This window comes from Triturus cristatus, chromosome 8 (assembly GCF_964204655.1).
Source record: "Triturus cristatus chromosome 8, aTriCri1.1, whole genome shotgun sequence".
In the NCBI taxonomy this organism is placed as follows: Eukaryota; Metazoa; Chordata; class Amphibia; order Caudata; family Salamandridae; genus Triturus; species Triturus cristatus.
In genome coordinates this window covers 771,916,109-771,935,920 of record NC_140591.1, presented here as the reverse complement: position 1 = coordinate 771,935,920, position 19,812 = coordinate 771,916,109, and the positions used below count along the sequence as shown (strand labels likewise).

The 19,812-nt window shown below is 41.4% G+C and overlaps 1 protein-coding gene across 3 annotated transcripts in view; it reads right to left on the bottom strand.

The window, feature by feature from the left end:
* ADGRG2 (adhesion G protein-coupled receptor G2) overlaps nt 1-19,812 on the bottom strand; it is a 900,557-nt gene that overhangs the window by 46,733 nt on the left and 834,012 nt on the right. For all 3 annotated transcript variants that reach the window (XM_085622206.1, XM_085622207.1, XM_085622208.1), the window contains one exon: nt 14,122-14,405. In XM_085622206.1, coding sequence (XP_085478332.1) covers nt 14,122-14,405 — 284 coding nt within the window. The remainder of the gene's footprint in view (nt 1-14,121; nt 14,406-19,812) is intronic.

Sequence of the window (19,812 nt, the reverse complement as noted above, 5' to 3'; positions counted from 1 at the left end):
TGTAGAGAGGACTAGAGAGTTGTGGTAAACGCAAAAATTTATTACCAAACAGAGGAAAAGAAAAAGAAATCCTTGTTCAGTAAAATTAAAAAATGGTTTGACAAGGATAAGGATATAATAACTAGAGAAGGTGAGTTACTACCTCCGACAAGGACCCCTGCATCCTTCATGGTTGCGAAATATGGGTATCATACCTGTATTTGGTTAGACAATTGGACTAGGTATACTAAAGAAGATGGTGTACTAGCATTTCCGGAACATGGTTCATTTAATCTGGCCGTGTTAAGAAATTTACGGGAAAAAATGATGTGTCTAGAGCCTAGACCAAGGCCGACACAGTTCGAGGCATTGGTGGAATGGGAAGATGAGGTGCATGAGCGAGAAAAGCAGAGGAGTGGAGGCAATTATAGGTACATGTTCGGGAGGAAATATGATCGTGAAACTCATCATGATCGAATGAGGAGATGGCGAGATGCTAGTATGTCAGAGGGACTATATCCGATGAGAACTGTTGAGGAAGCGGAAGGGAGGAAAGGTACGGAAAAGACACATGATGCAGAATTGAGGAGGTATGGGGCTAATGACTATGAGGATGAAGTCTTGGATGACATGATTTACAAGAGACCACCTCCATATAGACCAGAACCAGAAGTGAGAACACCAGTTGTTACCCCAATGAGAGATACTTTGCAAATCATTAAAACAGAAGTTGTGACAACTGATCTGAAAAGTGGTAGCTCTTTCGCGGAAAGGGGAAGAGAGGGAGAGCGAGAGAGAGGAAGAGAGAATGAAATTGAGGATGAGAAAACAAGAGAGTTAGCAAGAACAACATCTGAGTTGACAGAGAAGATCAGAGAATTAACCAAGAATCTAGAAGCTGTTACAGTGCCTGTAACCATAGGTCCGGTTATGCCTATTTTTGATAAGCAGAGAATGGGTGAAAGTGGTTTGACAGTTCCATATGTAGGAAATGGTCTGGTTAGTTCTCCGGGAGGGTCAGGAATGAGGACGGAAGAGAATCATTTGAGACAGTTGAGACATGACACATGTGGTGGAGAGTTAGATGTACAGTCTAATTCAGGATTGAATACTGGTTTTGTGGAAAGAAATGTTGTGATGGGAGGATCAATTTTGGAACCACAGAGGATGGCAGAACAAGTGAGTGCAGGGAAGAAATCTACCGAAATAATGGCTGAGGATTTGAATGATTGGATGAAAGTTCTCCAAAGGAGGGACAAAGATTCTCAGGCAATTGATGTAGCCAGGTTGCGTATAGAACTGGAGGAGCTTATAGCAGGGACAATTCCTACAGAGACTTTAAAGGATCATCATGATGGAGAGTTGTTGTTCATGTGCAAGAGTATCACATGGAGGGCTAGGAATATGCATGACAGGTTAAAAGGAATAGCGAGTGAAATGGGAATTGACATGGATAAAGTGAAAGCTTTGCAGAAGCCTTACCGAGTGGACTTTTCGGATAAGGACATTGAGAATCTAAATGATGTTGGCCGAACAGGGCAGATTAAGGAAATGATTGGATTATTGCGAAAATGGGGTGATGTGGAAAGGTGGAATTATAGATGGTACAAGAAAAGAGAAGATACAGTGGACAGGACTTACTCAGCATTTCCCATGAGAGAAAAGGAAAAAACAGTGGATGCCTATCCTATGAGAGAGATTCCTGGAGGAGGATATGTACATGTCCCATGGACTAGACAGGATATTTTGTCATTTACGAATGATTTCCCTCGACTGAGAGAAAAGCCTGTCGAGTGGTATAGGCAGGTAGATAGGTTTGTGAAATTGTCAAAAGTGCTGTGGATTGACCTGAATAGTCTGTTTGATATAATTGTCCCAGCAGACTTGTGGGCAGAATGTAAAATAGTTGTAGATTGGCCTGCTAAAGAATACCCGAGAGATCAAAGAAAAGGAGCTCCAGACCCGGAGGTAATGAAGAAGTATGAGCAGGTTATAGTGTTCCTGAAGAATAAGGTACCCCCTAAAGAGACAGATTGGGTTAAGATAGATCGAACACATCAGGAGGCGAAAGAATCAGTTCATGCTTTTTATGAAAGGTTGATACTGGCTTTTAAACAGTTCAGTGGAGATGAACATCTGGGTGATAAGGATTTGAGTCATTTTGTATACAGATTTGTATATGGCTTGAGACCTGAAATCAGTGAAATGATTCGAGAGCACACAGTTGATTGGCAGAGTAAGAAGATTGATGAGATCTTGAGACATGCAAAGTACTTAAGTGATGAAATTGAGGCAAAACAAAGAAAGCTGAAGGAGAAAGCAATGTGGGCACAGGTAAAGGTTGCAGAAAGACAAGAAGCACAGCTCGTTGAACAAGCAAATAATCCAGGAAATAGGCCCAGATATGGTACAGGAAAAGGAAAGGGGAACATAGAAGAGGCGAAGAAGAAATTTCTGTGCCACAACTGCGGAAAATTAGGGCACTGGAGATCCGAGTGTACGAATCCACCATTAGTGAATAATGACAATCAATCCTTGAATCAACAGGTGCAGAACGAGGGGTGTAATCATCAGCAGCAACAGCAGAAGGTTGTCAAGCAGCAGAATCAGGAGCCAAAACCGCCCTTGCCGCAGAACAGAGGTTCCCAGAAATACAATCAAGACTCGGGATTCTACAATGATGAACAGGTAAACAAACCGAGACGTACGAATCCAGTACAACAATACTGGCTAAAGAATGAGGGGAGTGAGTCTGAAGGGGACTACTGACGGTGCCGAAGAGAGGAGGAAGAGTGCATACTTGGAGCAACTCTAGAAATAGACCAGGCAGGACCATTTGTAGATGGGAAAATAAATGGGGAAAGTGTTACTTTTTTAGTAGACACAAGAGCGACGAGATCAACTGTCAGGTCAGCAGATATAAGAAATCTTCCTCTCTCGGACGAAGCAATCCAAGAGGTTGGTGTGTCTAATACACAGATTAAGACTCGTCTTACTGAACCAGTAAGGGTAAGCATAGGGAAATTTTCGGACATGCACAGATTTGTAGTGTGTGACACTAGTTCAGTGAACTTGTTAGGTAGGGACTTATTGTGTAAAATGAATGGCACAATTTTTTGTACTCCGGATGGAATAGCCTTTGAGACACCGGATGAGGATGTCTTATACAGGATGACTCTGGATAATAGGAAACTGAGATTGTTGGAACATATGCTGTATTTAATCCAGATGATTTGCCTCAAGAGTTGAGAAATACAGTAAAAGCAGCAGTTTGGGATTTTACTGGAGAGGATGTGGGATTGATGAATAATGTAGATCCAGTAAAGATTACAGTGAAAGAGGGAATCTCTTATCCTAATATCCCACAATACAGACTGACACCAGAGATAATTGAAGGAATAACACCTATAATTGACAAAATGATTCAGCAAGGTGTTTTGAGAGAATTACTGAGTAGCCCATGTAATTCACCAATAATGGGACTGAAGAAACCTAATGGGAAGTTCAGAATAGTACAAGATTTGAGAAAGATTAACAAAATTGTGGTATCATGCTGTCCCATTGTGCCAAATCCACCAGTGATTTTGTATCAGATTCCTCATCATGCTGAATGGTACACAGTAATTGATTTGTGCCATGCTTTCTTTTCAATTCCATTACATCATGACAGCCAGCCGATTTTTGCATTTCGGTTTGGACAGCGTATTTTGGCATGGTGCCGAATCCCACAGGGGTATACAGAGAGTCCTTCAATATTCAATCAGTTGCTGAATAAATCATTGGAAAGTCTGATCATGCCTGAAAGCTCAGTACTAGTACAATATATCGATGACTTACTTGTGGCATCGAAGACACTTGAAGCCTGTGAAGTAGATACCATAGCCTTATTGAATCATCTGGCTGATGGAGGATTAAAGGTATCTCCAGCCAAATTGCAATTTTGCAAGAAAGAAGTACATTATCTTGGACACAATATTGAAAAAGGTCTGAGAAAAGTGACCATTGACAGGATTAAAATTATCAGAGGAATGAGAGCCCCAATGACCCAGAGAGAAGTGAGAATGTTTCTGGGAATGGTGGGTTATTGTCGTCAGTGGATAAGTAATTTTTCCCTGATAGCGAAAACCACTGATTAAATTGACCAAAAGTGAAGTAAAAGACCCATTGGAATTGAATGCAGAACAAATGGCAGCATTCGAAGAATTAAAGAGCAGATTGTGTGAAGCTCCTGCTCTAGGGATGCCAGACTATGAGAAGGAGTTTGAACTGTACTGTAGTGAGAGGAATGGATGTGCACTTTCAGTGTTAATCCAGAAACATGGACGACTGAGAAGGCCAATTGCATACTTCTCATCAACACTTGACCCAGTAGCTGTGGGTTTACCAGGTTGCCTGAAAGCAGTAGCTGCTACATGCAGAAGCTTGGAACAGAGTGAGGGTATAATAATGGGATATCCTGTACGGGTGTTCGTACCTCATGATGTGGCAATTCTTTTGACAAGAAGCAGAACTCAATATATGTCACATAGTCGGCTGACTAAATATGAGAAAATCATTCTGGGAGCATCAAATGTGACTCTTGAGAGATGTGTGAATGTGAATCCAGCAACACTTTTGCCAGATGCTGAAAATGTGAGTGTGAGAGATGAAGTTGATCATGATTGTTTGGATGTACTTGATTACTGTACAAAACCGAGGCCAGACATAAGAGATCTGCCACTGCCTGAGAGTGATCATGTGTTGTTTGTGGATGGATCATGTCTGAGAACAGAAGAAGGTGTGCTGAGTTCAGCATATGCGGTGTGTAATGTTTCAGAAGTTATGGAAGCTTCACCTTTGAAAGGAGTTAAATCTGCTCAAGTAGCTGAATTGGTGGCGCTGACAAAAGCTTGTAAGATTGGGAAGAATGTGAGAGTGACTGTAATGACTGATAGTCAGTACGGATTTGGAGTTGTACATGACTTCGGCCAGCTTTGGCTACAGAGAGGTTTCTTGACTTCGAGTGGAACTCCTATAAAGAATGCTGAAGTGATTGGGAAGTTGCTTGAGGCGATACAGCTGCCTAAAGAGTTAGCAGTTGTAAAATGTGCTGCTCATGGACAGGGTGATGATTTTGTTACTCTTGGTAATCGGTTTGCAAATGACATATAGCACAGTATTGTGCAAAGAACAATCACTCTATTAACAGGGGAAAGGAAAAGGAAATGTCTTTTTGTTCTGTGATGTTTACTAATGTACTGGAAACATGGGATGAGGTGAGGCAGTTGCAGGATGAAGCAGGAGATGAGGAAATGAGAGATTGGATCAAGGCAGGTTGTGCACCACGAGAAAAAGATCATGTTTGGATCTATAGGGATGGAAGACCAGTCATGCCAAATTCTATGTTGTCAACAATGGCAAGAATGTATCATGACCAGGGACACCTGGGGAGGGATGCTATGATTAGATCCTTTAAACAGACTTGGTACAATGCAAAGTTCAGGCTGATAGCGGAAAGCATCTGTCAAAGATGTTTGATTTATCAGCAGTTCAATACTGGAAAGAAAACGGTGGTGAGCCTAGGAACGATAGTCAGAGAAGGAGGTCCTTTTACCAGAATGCAAATAGATTTCATTGAAATGCCCCAAGTCAATAGATTGAGGTATGTTCTAGTGGTAGTCTGTTTGTTCTCAAGTTGTGTGGAGGCATATCCGACTAGGAGAAATGATGGAATAACAGTGGCCAAGTTGCTGTTAAGAGAGTTGATTCCTAGGTATGGGTTCCCAGTGACCATTGAGTCAGACAAAGGAGGACACTTCTACAATGAACTCATGAGTTTAATTTGTGAAGCATTGAGTATACAGCAGAAGCTACATTGTGCATACAGGCCAGAGGCTTCTGGCGTTGTTGAGCAAATGAACGGCACAATCAAAAACAGAATTGGCAAGATGTGCTTAGCCACTGGAATGAAATGGCCTGATGTCTTGCCTCTAGTGCTGATGACTATTAGATCTACTCCAGATAGAACTACGGGGTTGAGTCCACATGAAATAATAATGGGACGAGCAATGAGACATGCATTCGTGCCCGTTAACAAGCTGATGACTATTACTGATGACATGATTTTGGATTACTGTAAAGGCCTGGCTGACGCAGTTCATTCTGTGTTTCACCAGGTTGGAGAAGACGCCACCACACTTGAAAAGAAGCAAGCCCATGATCTGAGTCCAGGGGACTGGGTGAGAATAAAAGTGCACAGGAGAAGAAATTGCTTGGTTCCAAGGTGGGGAAGGCCAAGACAAGTCATTCTGACTGCGACGACTGCTGTGAAGTGTGCTGGAGTGAAGAACTGGGTTCATGCAAGTCATACTCTGAGAGTTCCAAATCCAAATGATGGGACTGGGAAAGAGTACTTTGAAGAGTCAGATTCCAGTGATGATGCAGACACTGAAACAGTGAGAAGAAAAAAGAATCCTGAAAGGGGGGAAAGAGAGTCAGAAAGAGAGTCAGGTGATTCTTTTTTCTTACCAGAAGAAGTTTCAAGAGTTACAAGAGGAACATTGCCAACCTCAGAAGAGAGTTCAGATTCTGGAAAAGTGCCTGAAGTTCTAACAAGCAGTGGAGAAAATAAAGAGAAAGAAAGAAAAGAAAGGAGCAATTCCACAGAGACTACACCTGAGTCAAATGAAGAGATTGAGAATTCATCTGAGACAACTTCTGAAGAGGGGCAGATTGCGGAAGACCCCCGAGGAGGTGTAGGGAACATTCCTGATAAGCTAGGTGAAGGGACAAGTAGACAGCAAGAAGATTGCGTGTCGGAGACCCGAGGAGGGACAGTAGCAGGGAAATCTCAATCGGTGGAGAAGAAGACTGTGGGAAAAGAGAGAATTGTTGATGAACAAGAGGCAAATGAGACAGAATCGGATGAGAGTGAGAATGAGATACCAGAGGGTCGAGTTCTGAGAAAGAGAACTTGGATTGGAGAAAGAAACAATAGAGAAGTGAAACAGAAAAGAAGTGTGAAAGGAGATCTTTGGCCTAACAAGATAAAGAGGCTGAGATATCGACTGACACGAGTGAATTCATCAAAAGCTGAACAGGTGAACGAAGTGTCAAGTCAAAATCAAGCGAAAGAAGAAGAACCAAGAGAACCAAAGGAACCAGAAGTGATCAAAAGAATTAGAAAGCCTAACCAGAAGTACAGGTCACCGGAATGGACGTATGTGGCATTGCCTGAAGAAGAAGAAGAGGCAGAGAGTCAAGGAAATCCAGAGGGGACCTTACTGAAAGTGGTTGAGGAGAAGGAAACTGTTAGATCTTGAAAGTTATCTTGTCTGACATTGGAGAAGAGACAGAAGTTCAGGATCTGATACAATTTGATGTTGATGAAGAAGAAGTGAAGAGTGATGAAAATCCAAATTGAGTGAACTAAAGGAGTCACTTAGAGAAGAGTGAAGAAGAAGAAATCTAAAAATTAACAGATTGAAATAATCTAGTGTTCTAGAGATTCAGTAGTAGTAGAGGCTAAGTCAAAATACACAGTCAAAGTAATAAGATGGCTAACACAGAAAATAATCAAAGTAGATGTACCTTCCTTAAAAGATGGTGCAAAATGTGCTGCTGCTGTACAGGATTATTAATGCTATTATGGAGTGTGCTTGCTTTATTAGTTACTTTTAGAGTTACAGTAGATACTTTGGGAATACATATCGAGAATATGACTAATATAGAGAAGAGTTCACAGAAAGTAGCACCAACTAGAATTAGCAATATATATATACACAAGGATAGATCAATTAATGATTTTTCTAGCAAGGTTTTTTCAAAATTGTTGTATGAATACGTAAAGACAATGGAGGTAAGGGATTGCTACGTCTGTATGCAGTTACCTGCATCCGTTTCAGAGGGAGTTACTTATCATCATCTTCCAGCTACATATGGAATTTCATGTAGTGTGTTAATTAGTATTTTCTATCTATTAGGGAAAATAGATTATGATATGTCTAATAAGGATAACATTTTTGGGCAATTGCCTATGAATAAAAAACTGAATCCTGCTAAGGAAGCTAACATTTTTGGTGAGATTTTTATTGAAACAGAAGAATTAACATTAGATTACATTTTTATGTAGTTTGAAAGAAGAAGAAAAAGCTTTCCTAGACATGGTAGAGAAAAGGAGAATGAGCATGCATGAAAAGGCAGGAGGATATAAAATGAGTGAGACAGTGTGGGACATTGAGATGGGAAAGGAGTTGAAAAATGGGGCCAGTCCAACTTTGGCTTTAGATGCACCACAGAAGGGTAAACTATGCATTACCAGAAGGAAATCCCAATATGATGATTATTTTGTTGGGACTAGTGAGTGCCATGATACTTACTTTATTGCAACGGGATGGGGATTCAAAGGAGGAGAAGATCCAGTTTTCCCGGGAGTGTATTATATTTGTGGGAATAAGGCTTATTACAGGTTGCCTGACCATTGGTATGGCAAATGTTATGTTGGCCTGGTCTTTCCAAAGATTTTTCATATGGATAGAATAGAAGATGCAGAACAAATTAATCTACTAACGCGTTTTAAAAGAGAAACTTGGACAGAAATTGTAGGAGATATTTTTGGAGCTTTGATACCAGCAGTGGGAATTTCATTAAATGCATATGGAATTCGGAAGCTGTCAACAGTGGTGGATCGCTTATCGACAAGCACCGCTGGAGGGTTTCTATTGGTGAATACAGAGATGGTTGCCTTACGCGCCATGTCTATGCAAAATCGACTTGCCCTCGATATTCTATTGGCCAAAGAGGGTGGAGTCTGTGGAATGCTGAAAGTTCAACATTGTTGCACTTACATACCTGATGAAAGCAAAGATTTAAAAGTCTATATCAAAAATATTATTGATTTACATGAAGAATTAGTACCACTGGAAGCTGAAAGTATCTGGACTAAAATGGCTAATAAGATGATTGCTGTTAAGAATTTTATTGCTAAGATAGGTAGTACCATTTTTGGTAAGATATTATTTCCTTTAACATGTGTGATTGTTGCTTTATTGATTCTTAGATTAGGGTGTTTATGCTGTAGATATAGGAGAAATAAAAATAAAATAATAAAAGAAAATGTTGAAAAGAGACAAAAGAGGTCAAAAAGAGACCCACAAGAAATAGAATTAGAAGAATTTAGGGAGAGCATGTACTTAGAAACTAAAAGAGATGATGAAAGAGAAACTGGTGTTTAATGTAAAAACAAAAAGACATTTGAATTTTTCCTAAAAGGGGAACTAAATTTTTGGGTTGGATTTTTGTGGTGATGATATATCACCAAAGGGGGGATTGCTGGAGCAGGGTTTTCTATTTAAACCCAAACATCAGCTTATATTTTTGTGTGTCATAATTAAAATTACTAATGATTAATTACTAAGTATTAAGTTTTATCGAGAGTTTTTTATTAATCAACCTTACTAATGAAAGAACTACACAAGGGAATGCAATTGCATGGCTAAATTAATAAGTGAACTAAGTTGGTGAGCAAATTAATTAAAAAAGTGTGGTTTATGTGCTATTTGTTATGTGATTGCGCTTTAAAATAATATGCTTTAATGCTTTTTTATGTCGCAAATGGCTAGATAAATACATACACATAAGGGTATTAGTGGGAATTAACACTGTATAATCAATACGATGTAGTAACGTTGTTTTATGTTTCTTTTTAATTAACTTATCCAGTTTGGCCTACTAAGAAAATGGCCGACATCTACAGCCTGCATTTGAGTAGATGAAATATGAAGAGAGGCCTCGCTGATGATGACCTCGGCCTCTGTCTGAGCTAAAAGTTATGAAAAGACGACAACTCTGGGATGGTCGCCAAGTTATCCTTGGTAGAGAATATTTGTCACAAATGAACATTTTTGATAAACTTGCGGTGGCTTCACTGCGAGTGATACAAATCCGGAGAAGAGCATCCATGGATGTTGCAAAACTAGTTTGGACTTCCTATTTCCTTGTTTTTATTTTTGAGATCTCTGAGAGCGGAGATTTTTCTAATGTTGCAAGCTAACATCCTTTCCTGCTCGCTCTGCTCAACTGACGTTTTGGAGCTTGTTTGTAACTTTTAATATGTAAGTTTTGGTATAAATATGACAAGACTAGAGAGGGTCTGAGGCCACTTCTTCCTGAACTTATGCTCAAGAGGATTGATGCTGACCGAAAGGACGGCGACTCGAGAGACTTTGATTCTTTACTGAGAGACCTGTCCTAACTTAGAGTACGACATTTAGCCAGAATAGGTAAATATGAGAATAATGATTTTGCAATTGAATGGCTTTCTTTATGAATTAATTTAGATAAAACATTCTTGTTTGAATTTCAGTGTCGGGTGGTTATTTCTTTGTCATATTATTGAGATATCAAATGTGTTTAAACTGTTTAAATCATGACTCGAGACAATTCAATTTGATTGCATTGACCTCCGATTAGGTGCAGATTGATCAAGGTGTTCTCTCTTATATTCAGTGTGAATAGAGTAATAGAATGAATGTTGGTGTAATGGGCCCCACCAGCGTATGATGAGTGTATGTGCGCATGACTGTGAAATTACTCCTTGGAAGTAGGGAGAATTTATAAGTTCCGATCTGTAGCACAGCCTCTGCCCTGCAGCTTCTGGGAGAGGCCCAGTGTCTCTAGGCCCAGAATTATCAGGTGCAGAGTTTTCAGACCCTATAATACCGGGCCGTGACGTACTTATAATTTTGACGTGTGTTTTATTTAATCTGGAGTCCCCGTTTGGGATGAAAGAACACAAGTCATAATGTGGGCCTCAGAGAGGTGATGTACAGGCAAAACACATCAGCATGGTACAGATTCTGGGGAATGCCTTATGTGACATGTCCCTAATGTCAGCTCTCCCCATTCCATAACTTATTTTCTATTGTTAGGATCGACATAGGGAAGGAATGAAGCATATTTCCTTTGGAGCTAGCAATGTTAGCATGAGCATCTTTTTTGGGGACTGCTACAGACCAATATATTAACGTTTGGGTGGAACCAAAAATGGGGATTATACAATTTCCTTGCATTTATCTGTTTCCCTTAAAATTCTGAAAGATTGACCAGCAAATATTGATAATGTCCAACTGATGGAGGAGGAGTTTGATACTAAACCTTAGCAGGAAGTCACATTCTAGACATGCATTTAAAACACATTTCAGATATCCTTTCTAATAGTGAAGTCTTCATTGTTAAAGAACCCTGAGCCTCTATTTAAGACCAAAAAGAAAGCTATAAGGAGAATTCAAAAATGGATGAAATTTAGAACTCTTTGTTGTCCTGGAAGAGAGGAAATATTCTCAATAGCCCTAGATATTGTTCTCAAATCCAAGCAGTAGTTTGCAGATAGAAGAGAGTGGAGAAACCTCGCTGTGGTTTCTTTTACAATATGAGCCACGGCTGCCTTTTGGCTAAATGTGTGCTATTGAAATACCACATAGATACATCTAAACCAAGAAAAACACATCTGCTATGAAGCAGCGCACATGTATTGGGTTATTTATTAGGACCTTTGGTTTCTAGCCAAGCAAAAGGCTGGAACGGGTGTGGAGACGCGACTATGATTTGATCGCTAAGGGGTGTTATCAGGCAGCTATTAAGAACGAACACAGGGCCATCCAGTCAGAGCGGGCAGTCTATTACGCAGCTGAGATTAAGGGCAGTAAAAACCTCACTAAATGTATCTTTGGTATACTTAAAAATCTTAAACAGGCAGGGTTACCCCCAGCGCCCCGCATGACATCAGATGAGCAATGTGAGGCTCTTGCCACCTTCTTTGTGGAAAAGGAGGAGAACATTTAGAATTCTTTCCCGACAGCGGCCCCATCTTTGGGCTCAGCATTGAGTCCCTGTACCACCTACACTCTCGTGTCCTTTCCATTAATCTCTCAGGACGAGCTGCGTATGTTATGCAGCAAGGTGAAATCAGGCTCTCCTGCTGACCCCCTTAAACTGGAGCAATTTATGAACTCTCTACCCATGCTCCTGTCTCCTTTGTGTCAGGTGATTAATATGTCCTTGTCCAGGGCAGTTGTCCCTAGGACATGGAAGCAAGAGAAGGTAACCCCCCGTTAAAACAGCCTTCCCTGGACACAGCCAAACTGGGAAGTTTCCGTCCCATATCTCTCCTGCCATGGATATCTAAGATAGCTGAGTTCCATGTCAATTCCATTCTGACAGGCTTCCTGGAAGACAACAACATCTTAGACATCTCTCAGAATGGCGTTCGCCCTGGCCACAGCACGGAATCAGCCCTCCTAGCAGTGACTGAACATCTGAGGGCTGCACTGGATGAGGGACGTATGTTGGCACTGATTTTACTAGATCTCAGTGCCGCATTTGATACGGTCGCCCACCAGATTCTGCTGCAAGGGCTGGAGGAGGCAGGGATTTCGGGTTCTGCCCTTGACTGGTTCGCCTCCTTCTTCTCCGAGAGGACCTTTCAGGTGTTGGCTCCCCCTTTTTGCTCCCGGATTCATACTATTCAACAAGGGGTGCCACAGGGCTCAGCATTGAGCCCTACGCTGTTCAACCTTTATGTTCAACCTCTAGCAGCAGTGGCTAGGAGCAGAGGCCTGACATTGGTATCGTATGCCGACGATACACAGTTGGTAGTGGCACTCTCTGGCAACTCAGCGCAGGATGCCTCCACGTTCTGGAGCGATCTCATGGCCATTGCTGAGTGGATGTCTGCCAACTGTCTGCAGCTTAACGCAAGTAAGACTGAAGTCCTGTTGGTCGGGCGGGATGATGAGCTGTGGAGTGAGCATTGGTGACCTACAACCTTGGGCTGTGCTCCCACCCCCAAACAGATGGTAAAGAATATAGGTGTTTGGGTGGACTCTGCTCTCAGCTTACAGGCCCAAACTAAGAAAGTGGTGGGGACCTGCATTGGTATTCTGCGGGGGCTTAAACCTTTGTTACGTTAATTTGATCCGTCCACTTGGCAGGTTATCATCCAGGCTGCCATTTTGTCGAGACTGGATTATGCCAGCTTGCTCTATTTGGGGACCAACAAGTCAGAGATCTTAAGATTACAGAGGGTTCAGAATGCGGCGGCCAGAACTTTTCTTGGCCTCCCGAGAACTTGCTCTACCTCTGTGGCCATTTATCGACTACATTGGTTGCCGGTGGCCAGACGTGTGGAATTTAAGTCCGTTTGCATTGCTTTTAAGATCCTGAACTCTTCTTCCACTGGCATTCTGGCCACCCTGCTCTCGCCCTACATTCCCTCTGGCCAACTTCGTTCTATGGGCCAACACTTGGTGGTAGTTCCTAGGGTAAGGAGAGCACGGACTGGGGGGCAAGCCTTCCTCACACTGGCAGCCAAACTTTGGAACTCTCTCCCACTGCCCATTCGTAGCCTAAATAATTACTTGGCATTCCGTAAGGCAACTAAGACTCATCTTTACCCTTCACTGTAAGTCCCTATTCCTTTTCTGGTGATCTTCTCCATTTGACTGTTATTAGCGCCGGGACGCCCCTTAGCTGGGGCAGCTGTGCACTCTATAAGCTATATAACATAACATAACATCTGATAGGTCCACAACATACAATGTCCCCTAAATTGTGACCCCTTCACCTGGTTGTCATTTTAAATCTCCAGAGGGTTTGAGTGTGGAAGGAACAGGACATGGCACGATAGGGGTGAAACAGCACCTATGATTTCTAAGGGAATTCATCTTGCACTATGACTTTTCGCTCATCGAGTTGACTGGATATGCTTCCAATGAAACTAGTCATGGTATGCATTTCCATCGGTGGTTGGACTTTGGGTGCATTTGCGCATCATGTTTTGTTATTCATGTGGTTTCTCATTATTGCTAGCTTGCATTTGTGATTGAGGGTCGACAACTCACCTTAAATCCAGGCGCACCAACCTGAACATTCCAATAGCAATTTTGAACACGCTTTGAACAGTTATTACATTCACTGATTTGTTTCTGTAATTTATGACGTATGCTCAAGGATGGTCAATTATCAATTGTTAATGATTTATTATCTGGTCAATTGTGATAGAGTTGAAAAAAAGCTGGTTAATCAGAGCGACTTGAGATGTTGTTCAACATAGATAACTTTCTCTCCTATGAAGTATACATGCTAACAATAAGAAAGAAACATTACCTTGCAAGGTGTTAAAAATACAGAAAAGGTACATAAAAGGAAGATTGACCGGTCCCCAGGCAAAGAATGCAAATCCCCAGGTGATTCCCAAAAGGAAAGTGAGGCCGGCCACACTCCTGAGGTCCTGAAAAGTGGCTCTCCTCTGGTTCCCAAGTTGCTTCTTCTTTTTGATTCGGCACAGTTGTAAAAGGACCACGATGAACATGCCCACGTTCAGTAAAAACATGAAGCAAAAGTATCCCACCACGGTAATGTAGAACGCAACATCACTGTTGATCCAGCAACTGAAAAGCAACATTAGAATCAGGTTTATGTTAGAAATGCAACAGAGGGCAACCAATAGCAGGCATACAAAAGTTAAGGTTGTTTCCAGAAACATTTAAAGCATATCGACTGGGGGGCCAATAATCAAACCTGTTTGCACACCTAGGGTGAAATTAGATTCCCCAATGACCGAATGTATGAGTGTAAATCCCCTTTATGTATTCACAAAACATGAATTTACACTTGCAAATATATTTACTCATATGTTAAATGACACCAGGGCTGTGTAATTTTAACAGTGAGCAGATCTCATATGTGAGGACTTGGCGTTGCAAGGCGAGGTTGCCTTGATAAGGTGGCGAATACTCGCAATCACGGGAATTAGAAATCTTTGTACAGACCAGTGCCTTTATGAAAATATATAGCGATGGGGAGGAAACACCATTAAAACCAGTGAGGTGTACCGGAAGTGGGTTTTGCAACAAAGAAGTATGCTCCCCATTGATGAAAAAAAGTTTGAAAGTGCCTATGCATTTTTGCTGAGCATTTAAATATGTATAAATGAATGCCTGCTACATTTATGCCGTTGTTAATACCCATGTTTGTATGTATGCATTCTTCTATATATGCATTTAACGGAAACCTAGGTGGGAAACCACGGTGTGAGGTCTATTGCAAATTTCTCAAAAGTTTTCAGATGACCAAATGTAGAGCGCCCCTGATGAAATCCATGTGAAATCCCTACAGTTGTATGTGGATTTTCTTTTACCGCCGATGTTTCTAAATATGTTTAAGCAGTTTTTGAAGAGCACACCTTCTAGATTTAGGGACTTATTTGCAAGAGGCCTGTGCCACCGGAGCGTCACTTTTTGTTGACTCTCCGGGGACGCCGGCCTCACAATCATATCTATGAGGCGACGCAAAGCCACCCTGTGTGGTTTTGCAGTGCCTTACTCTGAGGCAAGGAGGCGCTCCATGGGAATCACGGTGGGTGTTCCAATGCAACACCCATCGATTTTGACGCTGCCCCAGATTCACAAAATCATGAAAACCTGGGGCAGCGCCACAACCATACACCTCCCCAGAGCAGGCGTTTCCTCTTTCTACATTCTGCAGCACACATAGACCAAGGAAAATGCCTCTCAGGATTGTTTTTGTGCAGGAAGGTGTACCTTCCTGCACAAAAACAATCCTGCCAACAACGCAGACACCCTTCCAACATGGTGCAAGAGTGCCTGCTTTGGCTCTAGGCACAAAAGTGTGCGCCAGCAAAAAGGATAGGAATACATCATATCTCGTAAATATGGTGCATTCCTGCCCTTTCAATATGTGGAATGGCGGCACAGCAAAAAGACTTGCGGCGCTGCTCTGCGGCAATTTTTTGTGAATGTGGCACCTAAATTTGCTGGATTGACTAAACTGACCATCAAACAAGGGATTTATGATCTGTGTTCCCACCTGCACTTCAGGAATTCAGAAATCGGCAGCCATAATAATCACAGAAGCAAGGGAACATTGTTATTACACCTTTTTCTTCAGGCAATGGACAAGCTGGCTCATGGAGACAACAAGCATATTGAAAGCATCGCCTATCTTAAAGACATTTATATAGCTAAAAAAAGTCTGCTCTCCTACCCAAATGCATGCTATACAAGAGATCAATCCCTTCCTTAATCATAAAAAAGTATCTGGGATAAGTCACCTTGTCATACTGTACAGCCTCTTCTTTCACCATCTGTTTGAAATGTTTCAATAATTATATTGATTTTACTTTAATTGTTTGGAGATTAAACTCTTTGTATTGCAACAAGAAGCTCCGTGTAGGATGTTCAGGAAGGCACATGAATTGTCTGAAATGTTAAAAAGCCTTTGACCAAACCAGACTGCTCGATGCCAACAAGAAAGGGGGTGATATCATTAGCGCGAAGTGCTAGAATCTTAGAAAAAAAATTACAGTCTGTATTAATCAGGGAGATAAACCTATAGTTTCTAAATTCAGCCAAGTTCTTATCTTTTTTCGGAATTAGGCAAATCATGGCTTCCGAAAAAGAGCCGACTTTTGTATCAGAAGCAAGAAGATGCCGAATGAGTATTAGAAGTTTGGGGACAAGAAGATTAGGAAATTTAGAATAAAATTAAACTGTAAATCCGACTGGTCCTGGACCTTGTCCTTTGAGAGTGTGGAAACTGCAGAACATATCTCATAACATGAAATATCTGCCTTAAGAAAGAAAAACTCAACCTGTGGGGTTTGTAGTTTTGCAGTAGAACTGAAAAAGGAGTCTAGAGAGTCTTGAGTAGAAAGAGTGTCTTCAGTGTATAGGTTGGAATAAAACTCGGAAAAACGAGTCATAATGTCCTGCCTTGTCATTGAATAATTGGTTACTGGAAGCATCATGAATTACTTCATTTTTGGATTTTTGTTTCTTAACTTTTAGGTAATTGGCTAACATTCTGCCCACCTTATTGGAGCCACCATAGTACTTAGTGTTACAAGCATTATTTATTGAGATTCTGTTAAAACTAAGTTTGGCCCGAATGAGTTGGTCAAGAAAATCTTTGTGAGACGTGGAATAATCAAAATTCAATATACTTTATTTCAGCCGCTAGGGCCATGAAAGTGCACATTAAACAAATACCATACAAACATTATAAAACATACACAGATAAAAATATAATATAATTCATAATGAAAGCTCTCCATGATGGTGATATTTAAAAAGAACCGTGGCATTACTTTGAAAAGCCATATTAACCCTTCGAGGTACCGACAACAATTAAAAGTGATATCAATTGGATTATGAAGATAAAAGCTTTCTGGGTAATATCCACATAGCCCCAAGAAACTTGGCAACAGGGATAGCAAGAGATAAATTAGAGTCCGCCCCCAAGATACGGAGAGCAGCTAGATGACTGTGCTGGCCTAACTATCTACAAACAGGGGCTAAACAGTGTTTGCCGGGTCTTGTGTACGCAGGACAAGCAAAAGGGACATGGGACACACTCTCAGTCATAATAGAGCAGAGGGGGCAGGAGCCAATGGCCCCTGCAGACCAACGCTTCGTAAAAGCCCTCAATGGGAGAGTCCCCGCTTCACATTGAAATACATTTTTCTGTCACTTGGAACGATCACTTGATCCCAATATGCCTTTTATCCTATCTGGTCCTTAATATCCAGGAATTCTCTGGATGTTCTAGGAAGATCTGTTCTACTTAAAGCTTTGGCCTCTAATGCCGTCCAATAGAGATTTTTCAAGACCAATTTTGATGGAAAAGTATTATTGCCTGGATTCACCCAGAGCTAGGGCGCCCCAATGTTATATAATAACACCTTGCTGTGCAACAGCCAAGGGGTTTTAACAGAATGCTCGGCAGAGATGACGTCCTGTAAGGCCGTGGTATAGTGTACAAGTGCTGTTGTGGACCATAATCACCTCCAGTATTATACGGGATGAAGTCTAGCTTTATCATATATACTTCTGACACCCAAGTCTGATAAAAGTGGTTCCAAAGGAGTGCTAGCAGGGAGAAGTTCCACTTTACTATAACATTTGTTTTCAGTAGTAGTTAGCACATCTATATTCGTATTTCCCAATAGCTCGGCCCCTTAATAAACTGACCCCAGGACCATGGACTCATATAGATGAAGAGCAGGCCTCGTAAGCTTAGCAAAAGAGGCATTATATGCTTTATGGACTGTCCACGGAAGTTGCTTAAGTTTTAAAACGGATTTTGTCAGGTTGGGCTTCCACAACATATTGCTACTGAAAATAATGCCCAGGTACGTGAAGCTGCGTACTATTTCTAAAGGTCCCCTCCTCCCCAATTATATTCCTTTTTTAAAGTTTTATGGGGGTTAAATGTCATCAGCTTAGTTTTAGTCATATTGATCCTCAGGCCCCTGTCCGTCCAAAATTCCACAAAGGACGTCAGAAGTTTCTGGAGGCCACTCGGGGTCTTGAAGACCAAAAGAGTATCATCTGCAAATAGTAATGTTGAGACTTTAACTTGGGCCAGAGGGGGCGCATCAACATAAAGTTTAGTCAGTATAGAAACAATATCATTGATATATAATAAAAAGAGTGTAGAGGCCAAGACACAGCCCTGTCTTACTCCTCTAGACACAGTAATCCTTTCTATCAAATCATTCTGCCTTCCCCATCTTACACATGCAAAATTATTCTCGTGTAGTCGGGCTTCTAATGCCAGTAAATGCACAGGCATTTTCATTTCACCAAGTGTTTCCTAGTGCCTAGATCATGGGACCAGATCAACTGCTGAACATAAATCAACAAAGATCACAGTAAGTTGCCCTTGTTAATTTCAACGGTGTGCCAATAAAGCAATAGGAACCGAAAAACTTGGTCTATTGTTGAAGTTTTAGATCAAAACCCTGCCTCGTAGGGACTGAGAAAGGTTACTTCAGAGATCCAATCCTGGATCTTCTCGAGTACACAACGGTTAAAGATTTTCTGTAACACATATCGATTAGGCTTATTGGTCTATATTTGCCAGGTATGGACCAGTACCCTTTTGTATAGACTGGAATCACAGTTGCACCTTTCCATGATTCAGGAATAGGGCCCCCTGCTGCTATCACATTTGCACCAGGCAGGAAATAAGGAGCCCAAATTTGCTTGTCTGAGAGAAAGACATTGGCTGGCACTCCAATAGGTCCTGCAGCAAGAAGAGATTTGAACACATCTGCAAGATCAAACATGGCTTCAGGGGCGAAAGGGCAGACTCGAGGAAAAGCGGGATGGAGGCCCATCTTAGAGGTAATATTTGTAATGTTGGCATCATAAAGAGTGCCAAAGTGCTCAACCCATGCAGAGGGGGCAACAATATTTACAACATCGCATGCACCAGGGGAATCCCTATGTGCCACTATCTCCCAAAATGATATAAAATCTCTTGCCACACAAGACTCGTGAAGGGCTGTCCATCTTTGATCGTCCTTAACAATTCTTATCTTTAGCCACTGTTTCCTTGTGGTCCCTATGGGCTAAAGGGCGAGTATTCAGGTCTCTAGCTTTGATGGCCCTCATTAGCAAACTGTTAGAGTTACGACAATCAGTGTCGTACTAAAGGTTCTGATTAGGAGGACCTCTTCTAGGTCGTGTTGAAACAGTAAAATGTCTCAATATACAATTGAATAGGGCAGAGTGGCTTCAAATTAACGTATCACATGACTCAAGCTGCCCTCCTTCAATCATATTCATTTTTTCCCTGATATCAGCTGTCACAACAGAAATGATATCAGGTTGATTACATAATTGATTCCATTTTAAGTGGAGTTTATCTAGTGTTGGTCTGACATCCCTAATACACAGAGAAGGAACGGAATCAGAGGGAATATTAGAATAAAAGTCCATCAGAGACAGTAATAAAGGGTTATGATCACTTTCACTCCTTTGTAACACACAC